Here is an 18,213-nt window from a genome sequence, read left to right as displayed (position 1 = left end):
GTCATCATTTCATAAGTTTAAAGGCTAAATACAATGACCTTCACTCCTCCATGGCACCTGATCCTACCTCTGATGTTTTGGAGGTCCGTGTTTGCTCTGCTCCTAGTTATCGTTTATGGACTTTTGATCCTGAATATTGTTGTTTATATGCATATGTTTCATGTATCGAATATTTATATTATTTATCGCATTCTTCTTAGTGATCTCCGTTGCATTTTATACCGAGCTGCAGGCCTTTAATTCAGTCACTGGAACATAGCTGAGTCCATCAGAGAAATAGTATAGAGTCGACCGTGATTGAATTCCCTTCCAAAGAAGGCTTCCATGTTTATAAATAGGGGCAAGCACCGGGTGGATATGTGTAGAGTTAGTGTTGGTTGATAATTAAGGTTTGCAAAAGTAATCTTTCCTTTAACATAGATATAAGTGAATTGCGTCCCCCTTAAAAAAATAAAATAGAAACAGTCTAGTAAAGTCCCACGGTTGGTGAATTGCAACCATAAGTGTTTTCAATATCAATAAGAGATATAAATTTTTTTGATGACCAAATTAAAAAAAAACACTTATCTAATAAATATTACACAAGTGGAAGAGGAGGGGGTTAAACATCACACTCGTATTAACATAGATTTAAAATTGAATACATGTACCTAATGTTCTTGTATGTGATTATCTTTTTAGAATAATATCAATATTTCATTTGAATTCAATAAAACACAGTGTCACATTTTCATTGCATTGTCTATTCCCTGTCTTATATATTATCATTTTCTTTTTACAATGTATCATATTATTTTTCAGTGTATATATTTTGTTCTTAAAATAAACAGTTTGGAAATTTTGTATATATTTATGTGGGAAAAAATTAGTCTTTACGTATGAAAATGACAAAGAAACGTTTTAGAGCTTCTTTTATTTATTTTCGATGATCATAAAAGATTGTTTTCTTGGACACATATATAAGTATGCATTTACTAGTTAATTCCATTAATATGTCACAAAAAGTAACGAAACAGGGGTTATCGTTCTTTTTATTTTGAAATGAATTATACAATGATACGAGTCAGAGCTGAACGATTAATTTGTGATTGTGTTCCAGGGTTCGGTTTTCTTTGTAGACCTCTGCAAGGACAGCTCATGGAAAGACCTACACCACTGAAAAAGATTGATAGTACTTATAATAAAATTTGACTATTATTATTTTTAATATTAAAATTACCTTAGAGAGGGCACTGTTTTATTTTTTTTTTTATTTTACAACGAATAAGCATGAAGCTGAAAGAAAATATGACTTTCAACTTAAATTTGATATACAGTGTATGTGTACTAAAGATGTAAACATACGCGCAATTCCTAAAGCAGTCATTTCTGTAGGTAATGAAATTGATTCCACAAACTGGTCTGAGAACAGCATTACACATCATCAAGCATTTACACGTTCCATTTTGTCTTTTAGGAACACCTCTGAAACGTTTTAATTTTTAAGAAAATTAACACAGAGGTTGAAAATAAATATCTCTCGTTTTCATCAATGATTTCTAATGATATGAATATACGATACTTACGCACACTTCATAACACATTCATTATTTAATGTACGTTTGTCCGTGTACACCACACACACTTTTCTTTATCAGTGGACATTGGCATGAACAAAGATGGTTCTCCTTTAAAGCTTTATTTCTGAAAATGAATTTAATACGCAGTGGCGAATAAGGGATTATTCATTCCAGTATTAAAAGGGACCCTGCAATTTGTTAACTTTAGTTTATTCCCGTTTTTAATAATGAAGGATCGCCCCTGTCCCATTCTTCCGCCAATGCTAGTAAAATATCCACAAACTGTTTATTTGGTTTCTATTCCATACCTACACTGTAGAAAACACTTGTTTATATAGGTTTGTCCATCTTCTCCACACACAGGGTCATAAATACGGATACATTTACAGTGAAAAAATCAATCGTGTTTCTTTAATGCCCCACTGCAAATAAGAAAATAAGTCGCCATTTACTTAAAAGATAAACTTTTAAATGTTAACCAGTTTTAGGAACATAGATAAAAAAAACTCATTGTGAGAACTGCCCATCATCTTAGAAAGCCACGGTTTGGAATCCGCATATAACTCTCTCCTGAGAATGTGAGAGGATCATACATTTTAGCCGTGGTTTGCGACGATGGGAACTGCGAAGAATAAGACATTCTTGAGTGAACTTACACACAATATCGTACGCAGTCATTGAAATAGGTTTTTCCATCCGAACCACACACAGGAGAAAAATCAGATCCACACCCACAGGTTGTTCTGTAAGGAACAAATATCAAATATCGCACTGTCACAAGAAAAAGGAGAAGGATATTGTGTAATGTTTTTATTGTCTGTACCCTGTATTGTATGGAACGCCAAATTAACATATATTCAAATATTTGTACCTATCTTCAAATAATTGCACCTATCTTCAAATAATTGTACCTATCTTCAAATGAATTGAAGATAGGTACAATTGAATTAAAGATAGGTACAATTGAATTAAAGATAGGTACAATTGAATTGAAGATAGGTATAAATAATTATACCTATCTCTAAATAATTATACCTAGGTACAAATGAATTATACCTATCTTTAATAGAATTACACCTATCTTCAATTCAATTAAAGATATGTTCAAATGAATTATACCTATCTCTAATTCATTTGAAGATAGGTATAATTGATTTAAAGATAGGTACAATTGATTTGAAGATAGGTTCAATTAAGACATATCCACAAAGGATTTGAAGATAGGTACAATTCAATTATACCTAGGTTCAATTTGTTTTCTGTTGTTGGTAAATAATGAACGCTCCCTTTGAGACACTATACAACATCAACATGGAGGGAAACCAGGGAAGCACTTGAGTATAGAGGGAAACGCACAGAACCTACAGAACGACGACAACAAGGATGAAAGCAGAAATAAAGGTTAATTCAAAATGTGCAAAAAGCATCATATACTTATAAAAATACATGTATATCATGTGGGTATATCTGGTATTGCAGCCAGATGAAGATTCCGATAAATTTTCGCGCCAGCTGTGACGTATCGGAAATGACGTATGATAAAGGGAGTAGTTGTTATTGCCAATATCTTAGTAATTAAAGATAGGTTCAATTCAATTGTACCTATCTTTAAATCAATTATACCTATCTTCAATTCATTGCATTTGTACCTATCTTCAAATCAATTGTACCTATCTTCAAATGAATTAAAGATAGGTATAATTGAATTGTACCTATCTCTAATTCATTTGAAGATAGGTACAATTGATTTAAAGATAGGTACAATTCATTTGAAGATAGGTACAATTCATTTAAAGATAGGTACATGTACAATTCATTTGAAGATAGGTACAATTATTTGAAGATAGGTACAAATATTTGAATATATGTTAATTTGGCGTTCCATAGTATTGGAATAAATATCAAATACCGCACTGTCACAAAAAAAAGGGGAAGTGAAGTGAGATGTTGTGACATTTTTTCTTAATTTTCTGCACCCTATATAATATGTAATATAAAATTTGATAGAAATATAACTTTGTATCATTTATGGAAAAAACTTCACACCTAAAAGTATAAGTTTTGGTCATTACAATATCCATTACATCAGCATTAAAAAGACTGGTAGTCTTTGGCTTTTAAAAAATGAGAAATAATCTCGATGGAATCTGTTTTTATATAACTTGCAATGTTTTCTTTAACGAAAATTCACAATATCAAACAATCATAAAATATGTATCAGAAATACCATCAGTCTATAACCAGTCCCGAAGGTATAATTATAAAAAAGGATCATGTGCAAATTAGTCATTATATTAACCTCCAGACGTGGTGTTCAGTAAACAGGCGGCTTTGTGACGGCACTGTGAATATCCACAATCGGAAGGAATAGAGGAGCATGTAAATCACCTAGGACAGTTTGTAAACTGTAAAATAAAGCGTTCAATTAACTTTGTGTGCATATATTTTAAATTTCATCATTTTTTTTTTACTCTGTTTAACTGACAAGCGACTATTCATATTCATATCCAAACGGTTTTTTTTACAATATTGTAAATTATATATTTAAAAATGATACTTTTAATAAGATAATTGATAAGTCCTTTGTATTTTGAGATGCATTTTCATTCGCTTGATTTTTTTCTTTTCTTATTCTAACAATGTTTGGGAAGATGTCATTCTATTTAAAAGATATAGAATTGTGGTTATAATATGTATAATCTTTTAATTATAATGGAACTAAACATTATCAAAAATAAATAAATAAAAAGCAAATTAATAATTCAAACAAGATACTGGTTTCATGAGGTACTGAATGATCATAGATGGATGAGGAAAGATCTTAAGTAAGATAAGTTCTTAATTACCAGACAAGGATCGGGAGCACATTCACACCTGGGACAACTAACAGGTAAGTAACCGAAAGGACACACCTTGGCCGTACAGGTATACGGGCTTGGGATGCTAACTTGTTTTTCTACAAGCACAGGAAAACACGTTTAATATATAATCTCATCTATTATGACCGATGAGTTCAAAAAGTCTTCAAATTGTCAGATATCTTTTTTTATTTTTTGAAAATATATCTTTTTTTTAAAAAACCGTTAATGAGGAATCAAAACAATTTAAGATAATTAACACAAGTAACCTATGTCCAAAAATCAGCAAGATTTATATTTCAATATTTAACCTGAGTTATGTTTGCCAACTAAAGTGGGAGTTATTGCTGAGATTGTGTTTGAACGTTAAAATGTGTGCAAACTCTTTGTATAGAATCAGAGATTAAAACCATCATTCACACAGTATCATATCAAAGCTTAAAAGAAAAAAATAGCTTGAAGGATTTATCATTTATTTTTGTTTTTTGAATAATAAAAATCTGTTTAAAATGTAAATCAATCCATGCATAATTTTTTGTTTGTTTCATAATATTATATCCTTAAGAATCCTTCATTTTCACCCAAAGCAGTCAATTGCCATTATTTCACTTAGCCCAAACAAAGAGTTATCAGGGGTTTTAATTGACTAAATTTCACACATATATGTACGCATTTATTTAATATGAGATAACCATTTACAAACATCAAATGTTACATTTAAGCTAACGATTAAACTCTGAGGAAATTAGCTAAATCTGTAAACGTATAGTTCAAAGTCATCATAAAATGCTTGATTGAAACAAATATTTCAAAAGCTGAATTGAGCAAGTAATTTATAATTATGTGTATTTGAAATCCCCATTGAATTATTAATAACAAACGATACCCCGCCCCAACCTAATATAAATATAATGGAAGTGTCCATGTTTTGCTTAATTTTCTATGGTAAACTCAACATATGTGTTGGTCAAAAAGTAAAATAGAAGGTGCACAATTGCAATATGTAATAAAGATTCTGTGAAAGTCTCATCAAATTTCATTTAGTTATGTGAGACGAGTTGCGGATATAAGATGGGTACCCCATTCGTAACAGTCGGTCGGACGGTCGGACTGACGGACATCCGGATTACTATATACTATAAACCAACTTTTATTTGCACGCGAGAAATATTCGTGATTTTCGCGACCTACTAAAATTAGCTAATATTAATCGCCGCGAATCCTTTGTTTTTTCTTTAAATTGGTAGAGAATGTTACCTCAGTCGTGAAAATTACTCGTCACGGAATGATTTCGAACAGACGAATCGCGAATGACGTGAATAATACAGACTGACTCCAGATCAGGTCACGTGATTGGATAAAATGGCCGATAAAGACAGGGAAAGTGGCGATTCCGTTTGAAATTAGGTGACCGCTGACCGCGTTACGCAAGTGACCGCTAAATAGAGTTACTTTCTATAGGAAATTTCATTGGCAGGAAATAAAATGACCGCATACGACAAGTGACCGCTGGATAGAGGTGACCGCTATGACAAGTTAAACTGTAGTTGGTTTACAGTACCCTGCCGTTTTTCAAGCGGGGGTACAAATAAATATACGATTTTCTTTTAGTGTAAATGATTGTATGTATTCTTAGCCTTATGTATGTGATTTTGATGTCGGTTCCTCAATGTACATTCTCTCTGTTTCAGCTCCCTTATAACTTTATTGGGTGGATAAATAGACTATGGCTGTAAATATCATTCTCATATACAGTAAGAAAGATTTTTATTTAAAAAATTAGGGTAGAAATGATTATTATAAGTAAGATACATAAATTCTGTAACACCTGCAAAGTAGGCGGAGGTTTGCTATAATCAAGGAACCTTGGATATCTCAGTTGGTAGAGGACTTAACCAGTGATGCAGGGGTCTTATTAAACTAGCTGCAGTGTCCTTCTCCTCAGTGAGAAGTGGATTTTTTATCTGAAGTAAAAGTTATTTAACATTAACATTTTTGTTTCTAGGCGTGAAATTGTCATGTTCCTGTCCTCTTTGGTGGGATTTTTTATTCTTGGATAATATCTATGTAACAAATATTTACCACGGCACGTAGAGGCGGTATGTAAGAAAATTTGGTTTCTTGATTCTTATGTTTTATTGCACTATGAGAGAAAATGTTTGAACAATTTTTATCTCAGCGTAAAAAGTTCAGAGAAGTTGATCCTCGACCTCTAAAATTCACATTGGTATATTATTTTTGAGTTAAAGATATTTCTTAGTAGCTGATGAGTGAAGTACTCTCTGGTCCAATGTTCACATCCAGTTTCCTTTAAGGAAGCATAAGCTCCTAAATAATATAAAAAATTGATATCGAGAGGAAATTTTTGTTTATATTTAGATACCTTTTTACGAGATAAACAAAACTTCCTTTCGAAAAATATGAAATGTTTTCGTGTATATCTTTATGTTGATTCACATTAGAATTTTTTCAGCTAGAAATAAGAAAACCCTTAGACAAATTATGTGCATGTATATTTATTTACTTTCAGTGTAATTTTCTTTATGTAATCCATTAGACATCCACGACGTTCAAATTTCTATAACACACGCAAAACCATGTCACAGGGCGGCAGAATACCCAGTAGGAACTACTTGCATTTTCAATATTTAGGAATACCAAAATGTATTTTGTTTTGACTCAATTTCATTTTTAAAAACTACCTGTTTAAAATTAACATAAAATACAACAAATGTGCATTAAAAATTAATTTGTCATTTTTTACCTCGCAATGTTTATTTGCGTTATTTAACTTTCCAACGTCGTAAACGGCTTTCGAATGTCACGAACGGCTATTACGTTTATTAAGCACACCAATACCGAAGGGCGCTAAATTCACATTAAACATGAACGAAATAAACAATTATGATAAAGAAAAATTAGAGAGTGTAAATATAAGCATTGAATTCATATTTTGGGATGTCTTCGGTCCTATGACACATCTGGCCGAGCCGACAAATTATCGTACCGCGCTAACGCGCGGTATTCAATTTGTCGGCACGGCCAGGTGTGTTATAGGATCGAAGATATCCCAAAATATGAATTCAATGCTTAAGTAAACCAATAGATCCTTATTGTTTTTATTTGCAGTGTATTAGTGTATAAATTAATTTACGTTGCCTGCGTGGTGCAGTGGTTAGAGCGTTTGCTCTAGAGTTGCGAAGTACGGAGTTGATCCTTACGTCGCGAGTTCGAATCCCACTGAGGGACATGGAGACTTGTCCTTCGGATGAGACCGTATAAACTGAGGTTCCGTGTCGCAGTAGGTGCCGGCACGAAAAAATATCCCTCCCTGCTCAATGACCTTGAGAGCTGAGCATAGGACAAATTTGCAGCTCTCCATCGGCAAGTGGTGGCGTATCCGTATGAGTGACAAATTCTCAGGAGGGACGCTAAACAGCATACATTCAATCAATCAACTAATTCACTATACAAGTGTAACTATTATCCTTTGTGTGCTACATTTAATATTTTCTTAAGTACATTAAGTGACAAATATCTACCGTGGTATGTCAGTAACCACCATTTGGTAATGAATTATTTCACATCAGATGCAACTGTCAAGCAAAATTTTGAATAATAAAAATGTTAAGCCTTATTCATGTTAGCATTGTAATTTACATATTAGAAGGCCAGGTGGTGCAGTGGTAAGAGCGTCTGCTCTAGAGTCGAGACGTAAAGAGTCAATTCTTCTATCACGAGTTCGAATCCCACTCTGTGTCGTGGAGACCGGTCCTTCAGATGAGACTGTATAAACAAAGATCCTGTGTCACAGTAGATGCTGGCACAAAAAGATCCATCACTGCTCTATGGCCCTGAGTGCAGAGTATTTCGGACAAACTTTGCTGCTTTCTACTGGCAAATAGTGATGCATTTATCTCCATATGAGTGAAATATTCTTGAGAGAGACATTAAACAAACAAACAAACAAAACAAATACATATTAGAGATACAGAAGTGAATATTATATTATACAATATTGATAGATGGATTAAGCACGGGAAATAAAATCTTTATTGTTATAACGTTAACTTTGTGACAAAAGTGGTGAGGATATAAAACTGTGATTGTGTATATAGTATGTATGGATTACTCAGTGTGATATTCCTTAGTAGAGGGATTGCTATGCTATGCTTTACGATGTCTTTATTTCCATCTGTTAGGTTTTGTATATGAAGTGAAAATGCTTCTTGATACAGAGAACACACCATATTCTGAATTATTTTTTTTCAGTCCTACAGACCAAACCTAAAACATTTTGTACAAATTATATAGTTTGATTTATTGTCTTTTGTAGCTGCCTAAAAAATTCCCCTACACCTACTCTCGGGTGGTTTTCTACAGAGATCCATCAGAGATACAGAGAACTGTCCATTACACATTTGAACTAACGGATAGTAAGGAGTGATGAAATGTGACAAAAATCACAGACACTAATATGGCTTATGTGAATATTTGAACATGTGTAAAAGTTACGTGTTATTAAAGCTAATTTTTTTATGTCTTACCATTTGCGGTTTATCCCATTCAAAAGAACAAGATTGTGAAATGCTTATGCCCCCATGTGGCAGCTTAATGCCAAGCCTGAGGATTCTTGAATGCTAGTCAAACTCCATGGTCAAGGTCAATAGATAAAAAATGACGTAACTTAAAGAAGGGACTTGTGTTTCTTAAATATACATTTGTACATGTGAAATATGAAAGCCCAAGCACTAACCAATCCAATATCGCCAAGGACATTTTTTAAAAACATTTAAGGTACTTGGATGAAGCTATGTCTTAAGAAATAAACTCAAAAATAAAAAAAGCCCTAGGACCATTGTTCTGAAACATATCTAAAAGATGTATTTCCTCTCATTTGCAATGTCACAAAACTCTGTGTTCGCCAAAAAAAGTTCCGCCAAAATAATTGGCATACCTTTGAGTGAGCAAAACGCTGAATTTTAAAACCAGCTTAAGAAACCCAGTATTCGGTACAGTGATGTATTATTAACACCCTCTTCTTTCTTTATACACATAATTATGTACCTCAAAAGAAGTTGGGAACATATTGTTTTTACTTTGTTTTTATTTTTTCTTCCCGGGTACTTTTTTGTCCGCGAGTGATCTCGCAAGCTACTCATCCGATCTAGGTGAAACCTTTTTAGAGTCACTAGGCATGTTTTAAATATGTAAATTTCCGGAACGAAGGTCATCTTGCGCACATGTACTTCCATGTGTGCGCACGTGTAACACGTGAAATGACCAATATAATTGATTAAGCCGTAACCTTTTATTTTTTTATGAAACTTTTTGAAACTCAAAATATAAGGGTATATTAGTAGTGTACACATGATGACATGGTCAAAATAGCATGATAAACTCAAACGCATGCACATCGCTTCGCTCTGATTGGCTGAAACAAGTCTCAATATCTTCCTTGAACCCTTATCAAAAGAGTCAAATGACAGAAGACTTTGACAAGAATTATAGCAACAGATCTGCTGTGTAAAGAAAGTTCATGTTCAAAGTGAAAGTATTGAAAGTTGTAGTTCAGGTAAACTGAAACTACTCATTTTATGATTTACGTGTTAATTTGTTAATTTTAAAGAGGTACAAGTACTTTTTAAAAGAAGTGGTATGTATTCAATGCATTTTAGCAACTTCTCAATAAGATTTTAAGGAAGAATTCTTCTTATAGACCTTGTACATAAAAATTTATGAAATTATCATGGAATCAAGAAGACAATATAACTAAGTGATGGTATCAATGAAGAATAAATTTGTCCATTAAATATTACAGAAAAGACCAGGTCAAGGTCATTCCTTTTCCCCGGGACATTAAGCATAAAAATACTGTTGGCAATAATGCCTTGCCAACCTCTTCTTTTTAACAGTAAATGTTTTTTTTTTTTTTTTTTTTTTTTTTTTTGCATAAAACATGTAAAAAGATATTACCATATAGGGTCTATAAGAGGATATGACCAAAGTGACATAAATAATTTAACTAAAATGGACATATTTGCTAATCAAAATTTTCTCTATCTCTCTTAAATTCTTAGGATATATTAGTCATTTCAATATGCTCTCTTTATTTATATTTTTTTTTATTATTTTTTACAAATTGTTAAGATGTCACATAAGGATACGAGGTTTTATAAAAACAAAACGTGTAGATTGCTTACTAAGAGAAGAAGAAATAATAACTTAATTTTTGCGGATTTTTGCTCAAATTTCTTTGATCTTTAGGAAAATCCTTTCCATTTGATCTGCTGAGTATATTAAAAATTTAGTCCGCTATTAATTTAAGCTTGCATTTGAAAATTTCTTCAAGTCATGGATTGTTTTAAAAATATAACTAAATCCATTGTTCTAAAATAATTTTGAGAAGCAGAGAAGATATTTTCATACGTTGCCATTCTGCCAGAAATGTAGTTTATGCTAGATTTCAAGTTCAAATTAATTTCTATTTAAAGTTATACATTGTACACGTACAACTGTGATCAGGAAAGAAAAAAATTATATTGTAAATCTTACATTAAAAATATAAGATATATAAGGAATTGTACTTTAAATAGTTCATCTAGTCAGAAACCTGACAAGAATTCCTATTAAAATAAAATAACCACTTCCTTGTTCAGTTAGATCATTTGTTATGTCAGCTATGCCTCGGATGGCGGTCATTGCTCTAACCTTCGCGCTAGTTCTGTTAGAAGTTCATGGACAATACTGGGAATGTAATCTATAAAATCAAGCTTTCCTTCAAATATAATGTATTTTTCAGTAGATATATAGAATTGATTTAAGTACCGTTAATCTTTTTTTTCGATTGCAGTGTACTTCAGTGATGATCGAAGAGTTTATTACCCTGGAGATACAATAAAATGCAGTGGAAGTTTACAAATTTGGGGCGTCATTGTCAAGCCAAAGGATAATGCTGATATTGTTATCCAACAATATTTGAGAAACGGAACACTCGTGGAACTAGTGTCATGCGCAAGTGACGGTTACAGATGCTCTGCCCATCTAATCGACGAGGGATGTAGAGAAGTGACTATAGCATGTTCAATTGTAAGAAATAAGACGGAGATTATAAAAATAACAAGGAACATCAGTATTACCAGTAAGAATACGTATATTTGTATATATTTATTAAATTAGTTTAAATCATGATCTAATTATCATATCTTTGCCAAAACTTCAGTGCTAAAATTAATCCTATAATACAAACATCTCTCTCTCATAAATGACAATTGATTTTTTTGTCATGTAGGCAGACCATCCATTAAAGCTTTTCACGTTCACTACAAAAATGTGAGTAATGACAATTACACACAAATTTTCCCACCGGGAAGTTTAGTCGAGTTGGTTTGCAGTGGAGAAGTTTCAGTTGTAAATAGGAAAGTTTATGAGGTAAGAAATACAAATACGTTAATTATCATAGATCTATACTGTAAAAGTACTTATCTTCGTTGGGTCAGAGGTTTGTGATTAGTAAAAGTGTTGCTAGTTTTAGGAGATTTACTTTCATTATTAAAAGAGGAACTGCAGACTTCATTTTCAACATTTTCTTTTGGGTATCAAGAGTTTTGATTTACTATATAGGTAGAGGTAAATGCAACATTTACAACATGATTAATTGTCACGTTGTAAATAACAATCCAATGATTAGTTTTCATGATGATAATAGCGATCCAATGATTAGATATCATGTTCACTTGTAAATTACGAAAGAATGGTAAGTTATCAAATGTTGTTAATAATGATCCAAAGATTAGTTATCACGTTGTAAATTACGATCCAATGATTAGTAATTAAGTTATAAATAACGATCCAGAGATTAGTTATCATGTTGTAAATTACAATCCAATTATCAGTTATCAAGTAGTAGATTAGTTATCAAGATCAAGATTCTTTATTGTTTAACGTCCCTATCGAGAATTTTTTTACTCAAATAGAGACGCCAACACCTGCAGATGGAGAGCTTCAAATTTTGTCCTTTCCTCGGCACTCAGGGCCATTGAGCTGGGAATTTTTTTTTCTTGTGACACAGAACCTCGTTTTATACGATCTCATCTGAAGGACTGGTCTCCACATCCTACAGTGGAATTCAAACCCGCGACGTATACTGTAAGGATCAACCCCTTACCTCGCGATTCTAGAACAGACGCTCTAACCACTGCGCCACGATGGTGACGATCAGTTACCACGTTGTAAATAACGATCCAATGGTTCTTTATCATGTTGTAAATTACAGTCCAAATTTTATTAAAGATTAGTTATCAACCATCAATTTACAACAAATCTTCATTGGGTAAACACTATATAATTGGGTAAAATTTAATTTATTTCGTTGTAAGAAACGATCCAATGTTTAGTTATCGTGTTATAAATAACAATCCAATGTTTACCTATTATGTTGGGAATAACGATACAATGATTAGTTATCATAATGTAAATTTTGCATCGTATATATCTTTTCTTCTTCTTCTTCCAAATAACTGCAAACTTCTCTGGAGTATTATCGCAGACTTTTACTTCCTTGCATGCCCAGCAGAAGCGTGCCGTTACAATCAAATATTCACAAAATAAAAATAAGGTCATATGTACAGTTAAAGCACAGCAATATTCGAGATTGTATATGGGTTGAGTTGGTGCAGCTGCTCTTTAAATCCCACCAAAGTTGGAGCATGAACAACGGTGACTGGGAGGTTTTTCCATAATTGGATTGAGGAAGAGAAGAAGGATTGTATGTGATACTGCACTCTGGAGTATGGAATTTGGTATCAGAGACTGTGTCCTCTTATTCATGGTGCTGATTGTATTGGAGTTAAGTATGACTGTGTTGGAATAGCCACTAATCCATTGATGATACTGTAAAGCATACAGGTTATATTTGTAACTTAAAGCACTTGTCTAAGGTATTGGAGAGTATTCCACTGGAGATCTCGAATCATTGTTGTAATGCTACTGGTGGTTCTGTAGTCTTCGTAGACAAAACTGGTGGCTATTCTCTGGACCATCTCGATCTTGCTGATGTCCTTCTGTGTGACTGGGTCCCATACTATGCAGGCATACTCTGTTATGGACCAAACCATAGTTCTATAGCAATGCTCCTTGATCTTCTTTGGGCAGGTGCTGATGTTACGTCGAAAAAAAGCACTGGTGTTATTTGCTTTCTTAGCCACACTGTCGATATGTGGGGTCAAGTTCAAGTTGTTGCTGATGTTAAGGCCGAGGTATTGGGTTGTTTTTATGGTGGTAAGTGGTACTTTGTGAATAGTGTATGTTGATATGATTTGCTTTCTCCTGTTTAATTTGTAACCTGCAAGACTTCGCACTTGTCAGCGTTGAATCTCAGTTGCCAGTTCTCCTCCCACTGTTGCTGACTGTTCAGGTGTTTTGGAGGATCCTAGAGTCATCAGGCGATTTTATTGTCCTATAGAGGAGAGGAGAAAGTCGTCTGCAAACAATCGAGTGCTAGATGATACCATGCTGGGCGTGTCGTTGATGTATATGAGGAATAGAAGAGGTACGAGCACAGTCCCTTGACGCAAACCCGACGTGACCGGTGACTTCCCTGATCTGGCTCCCTCATGATCATATACCACTTCTTGCATTCTGTCCTGGAGAAAACTCGCAATCCATTGAAGAGTATTAGCCCGTATTCCGTGGAGGTAGTATTTCTGGAGTAGTCGTTGGTGTGGGACTTTGTCAAAAACATTAGAAAAATTAAGTAGGGAGCAATAAATCTGGTCTTCTGAATTTAGACTGTCTGATAGGTCCTGTAAGGTGAATACCAACTGACTTTCGCATGACCTTTGTCTCAGGAATCCATGTTGGTGATCAGATAATATCTCTTGATCTTCTAGATGAGTGATAATGGTGTTATGCAGTATATTTTCCATTATCTTACAAGTAATGGAGGTAAGGGAAACAGGAGGTAGTTTGCGGCTTTCCCTCTTTCCCTCTTTCACATTTCTAAAAGAGTGGAGTCACTGTAACTTCTTTCCACTCGTCAGATATTTTACCCTGTTGCAGCGTTGCACAAAATATGAGGGTGAATATAGGTGTGACCTCGTGTGCGACCTCCTTAAGAAGATGACCTGGGATGCTGTGTGGACCTGTTGCTTCGTGAGGATTGATGTTCTTTTTTTTTCACACAATCAGGACGAAATGTTGTTGCAGGTCTGGATAAGGACTCTCTCCTAGATCTGGAAGGTTGTTCATGTCCTCATAGGTAAAATTCAAACAAACTGGTCATTCAAGATGTTTGTCTTGCTCATTGAATCACAATGAAGCATTTCCTCTTTGCGCAGTGGTGATATTCCTACGTTCTCGGTTCTTTTTCTTGTAATAAAACTCCAAAATTTCTTAGAATTGGTGGTGTTATCCTCCTCAAGCATGTTTGATATGTACTTGTTTTATCATTTGTGCAGGTGGTCTGAGTTTCAATCTTGAGTCTCTGTATTCGTTTTCCCTGTTTTCTTTGCCTTTTTATAAGTCATCCTTTTTCTTTCTGGATAAGTTCGTTGTGTCTCTGTTTATCCATATATGGAAGCGTCCACCTAGATGGTATGTGAGAGTGCATTAAGCTGGCGATCTCCATAATGTGTGGATGTATGTTTTGGTAATATGTCTGGACGTATATTCGGTTGAAAAATTCTGCATATCGTAGTGTAGTTCTTTAAGTTTTCCCTTTTTCCATAGTAGATCTTCCTTTTTACTGGTCTTTTATTTTTTGCTTTTGCTCTAGCTTACGGGTCACTTATACCAGGGACTGTGGTTCAGTGGTTTCCTTATCCCAGTCTATGTCCGGTAATTTGGCATCTCCAGCTATCCATAAGGTGGATTTCGGATTATCTCTGACAATCTTTGTAATATCATCACGAGTTACATTGTCGGAGAATAGGATCCGACATCTATTCATAGATTTATGATTTGACGTATCAAAATGCCTAGGGTGATGTCCGATACTAGAGTAAAGAATTTTTCAAAATAAAATGATGAGCACTTGAAGGCATCATTATATTCAGTACATTTTTAAAGATCTTAATTATCATTAGCATTGATATTTGAAAACTAGATAAATTTTTTCTCTAAATTTTTTTTGTCGTGGTTGTAGAATTTAAAATTTAGGTGGAAGAATGGTTTAATGAAAATGCAAGATCCACCTACAATAAGAACAACCAGTATTTTAGATGATGGATGCAAAACCGACCAAACAGTATCTGCCTTCCTGTACTTGAAAGATGAACAATTGGACACAGAAATAAATTGTCAAACTATTTATTGGGGATCGTTTAGGAGAACAATTCGGAAATCTATAAATATAAAAACAATACCAGGTAATAGAACATTTACAACGCTACATGTATTTTTGTATATAATATGTAAGACACATGACATTGAAACCTGCCGATTTAGATTGTTCTACATGTGTGCATGATATTAAGTAGACTGATTTTACATTTTCAATATTATTTAAGAGATCCTAAATTAAATTATCGCCATTCATTGTTGAATACAGATTATCTTAACACTTCACATAGGTGAGTGTGCTTCATATAATAAGACAATATAAATTATTGACTCTACTCTCATAAGCTTGCCTAAGCTGAAAGTCCAAATGATTTTACCTATTACTTTTTGTTCGTATATCGGTCCGTTAAGTTTTCAGATTTCTGAATTCTTCCACATAGAACACGTTCGGCATTTATCAATAAAACTTGCCACTAAGTATCCTTTGATACATTTTAGAAAGATTATTTAAATTTGAATCAGGGTTTTAAAAAGTTAGAATACATGTGATAACCTGCCCTGAGAAAATAGATTTTCAATTTTTTTAAATTGTATTTTTAATTCCTGGAAAAAAATCTCTTTTATCAAAGGGTACGTTGTCAGTAATATTTTGCTATCCGTTTTCGTCCGTCGTCGTGCGTCGTCCGTCGTCCATCGTGTGTTAACATTTGAACATTTTCAGCTTCTTCTCTGCAACCACTGAACCAATTTCAACCAAATTTGGCACAAAGCATCTATTGGTGAAGGGGAACAAAAATTGTGAATTTCATGATCCCTGCCCCCCCTGGGGCCTGAGGGGTGGGGCCAAAACCACTAAAATTAATGCAATCTTTAAAAATCTTCTTCTTTACTCCTGGACATCAAGCAGTCAAACTGTTTGCATGATTGTAATCAGCATTAAGTCCTCTACAGAAATTGTGAAATTCATGGCCCTGGGGTCAGGGGTTCTAGTGCTAGGGCGGGGCTAAATAAGTATATAGTAAAAATGCATTATTTCTTTGAAAATCTTTTTCTCTACTCCTGGGTATTAAATAAACCAACCAAGTACATACTTGTGATAAGCAAGAGTGCCTCTACCAAAATTGTGAATTTTATGGCCCCAGGGTCAGGGGTTCTGGTGTTAGGGTGGGGCTCTATTGATTATATATAGTGAAAATACATGATTTCTTTGAAAATCTTCTTCTCTGCCCCTAGGTATTAAATAAACTAACTAAGTGCATAGTTATGATGAGCAAGAGTGCCTCTACCAAAATTGTGAATTTTATTGCCCCAGGGTCAAGGGTTCTGGTATTGGGGAGAGGGGGGGGGGGGCTCCATTGATTATATAGTGAAAATACATGAATTCTTTGAAAATCTTTTTCTCTGCTCCTAGGTATTGAATAAATTAAATAAGTGCATAGTTATGATGAGCAAGAGTGTCTCAACCAAAATTGTGAATTTTATGGTCCCAGGGTCAGGGGTTCTGGTGTTAGGGCAGGGCTCGTTTGATTATATATTGAAAATACATGAATTCTCTGAAAATCTTCTTCTCTGCTCCTAGGTATTGAATAAATTAAATAAGTGCATAGTTATGATGAGCAAGCGTGCCTCAACCAAAATTGTGAATTTTATGGTCCCAGGGTCAGGGGTTCTGGTGTTAGGGCAGGGCTCGTTTGATTATATATTGAAAATACATGAATTCTTTGAAAATTTTCTTCTCTGTCTCTGGGTATGAAGCAGATGTACTACCTATATAGTTATGATGAGCAAGGGCCCTAATCTTGCAGAATTGTGAATTTCAAGGCCCCAGGGTCAAGGATGGGGGGTGGGGGGCTCTGAGACTTATATACTGAAAATGAATTAATTGTTTGAAATCTGCTCCTTTGTATTTATAAAACATTTATTTATTTTTTGATAGGCAATTTTAAGGGTGCCTTTTTAAAATTTGTGTAATATGTGGACCTAGGGTCAGGGGTTTATGTCACAGTGTTAGGGGCACTACTGATTATTGCTGAATATTACTGATTAGTTGGAATGCATTTTTGTTCCCCTACCCTGCGTACGGGTATTCAGTAACCAAGCTAAGCAACTGCTAAGTCTATTGTTATGATGATCAATGGTGCCTCTTTCAAAATTGTGAATGCCATATAGCATCTGGCTTAAAACAGGAATCAAATATAATAACTGGAAAGTTGTTGCATAATGCTCAGGTGACCTATAAGGCCCGTGGGCCTCTTGTTTCTTACACATTCGATAAAATTAAGTTATTGAATAAATTTGACTGATTAATTGTTTTAGGTCACCTTAGCTGAAAGCTAAAGTTAGCTTTCCTGATAACCTTTTGTACTTTGTCTGTCCGTCTGTAAATTTTTCACGATTTCGTCCTTTTCTCAAGAACAATCGGACCAATTTTAAGTAATGTCAGTACAAAGCATTTTTGGGTTAACGGAAATTTGAATTGTTAAAATGAAGGTCCGTGTCTTCTTCCGAGGGGAGAT

At 34.0% G+C, this 18,213-nt stretch overlaps 1 protein-coding gene and 1 pseudogene across 1 annotated transcript in view; one reads left to right on the top strand and one right to left on the bottom strand.

The window, feature by feature from the left end:
• The window catches only part of LOC134266645 (uncharacterized), a 46,406-nt gene that overhangs the window by 17,571 nt on the left and 10,622 nt on the right, over positions 1-18,213 (top strand). The window contains exon 3 of the mRNA XM_062748863.1: positions 15,561-15,783. Coding sequence (XP_062604847.1) covers positions 15,591-15,783 — 193 coding nt within the window. The 5' untranslated portion in view covers positions 15,561-15,590. The remainder of the gene's footprint in view (positions 1-15,560; positions 15,784-18,213) is intronic.
• LOC134266646 (serine protease inhibitor dipetalogastin-like) lies at positions 1,047-8,838 on the bottom strand (annotated as a pseudogene).

This window comes from Saccostrea cucullata, unplaced genomic scaffold (genome assembly GCF_032062105.1).
Source record: "Saccostrea cucullata isolate Sc308-1 unplaced genomic scaffold, CSIRO_AGI_Scuc_v1 ctg843, whole genome shotgun sequence".
NCBI classification, from domain to species: domain Eukaryota; kingdom Metazoa; phylum Mollusca; class Bivalvia; order Ostreida; family Ostreidae; genus Saccostrea; species Saccostrea cuccullata.
The sequence above is the reverse complement of the archived record's forward strand: the minus strand, read 5'-3'. Positions and strand labels throughout refer to the sequence as shown.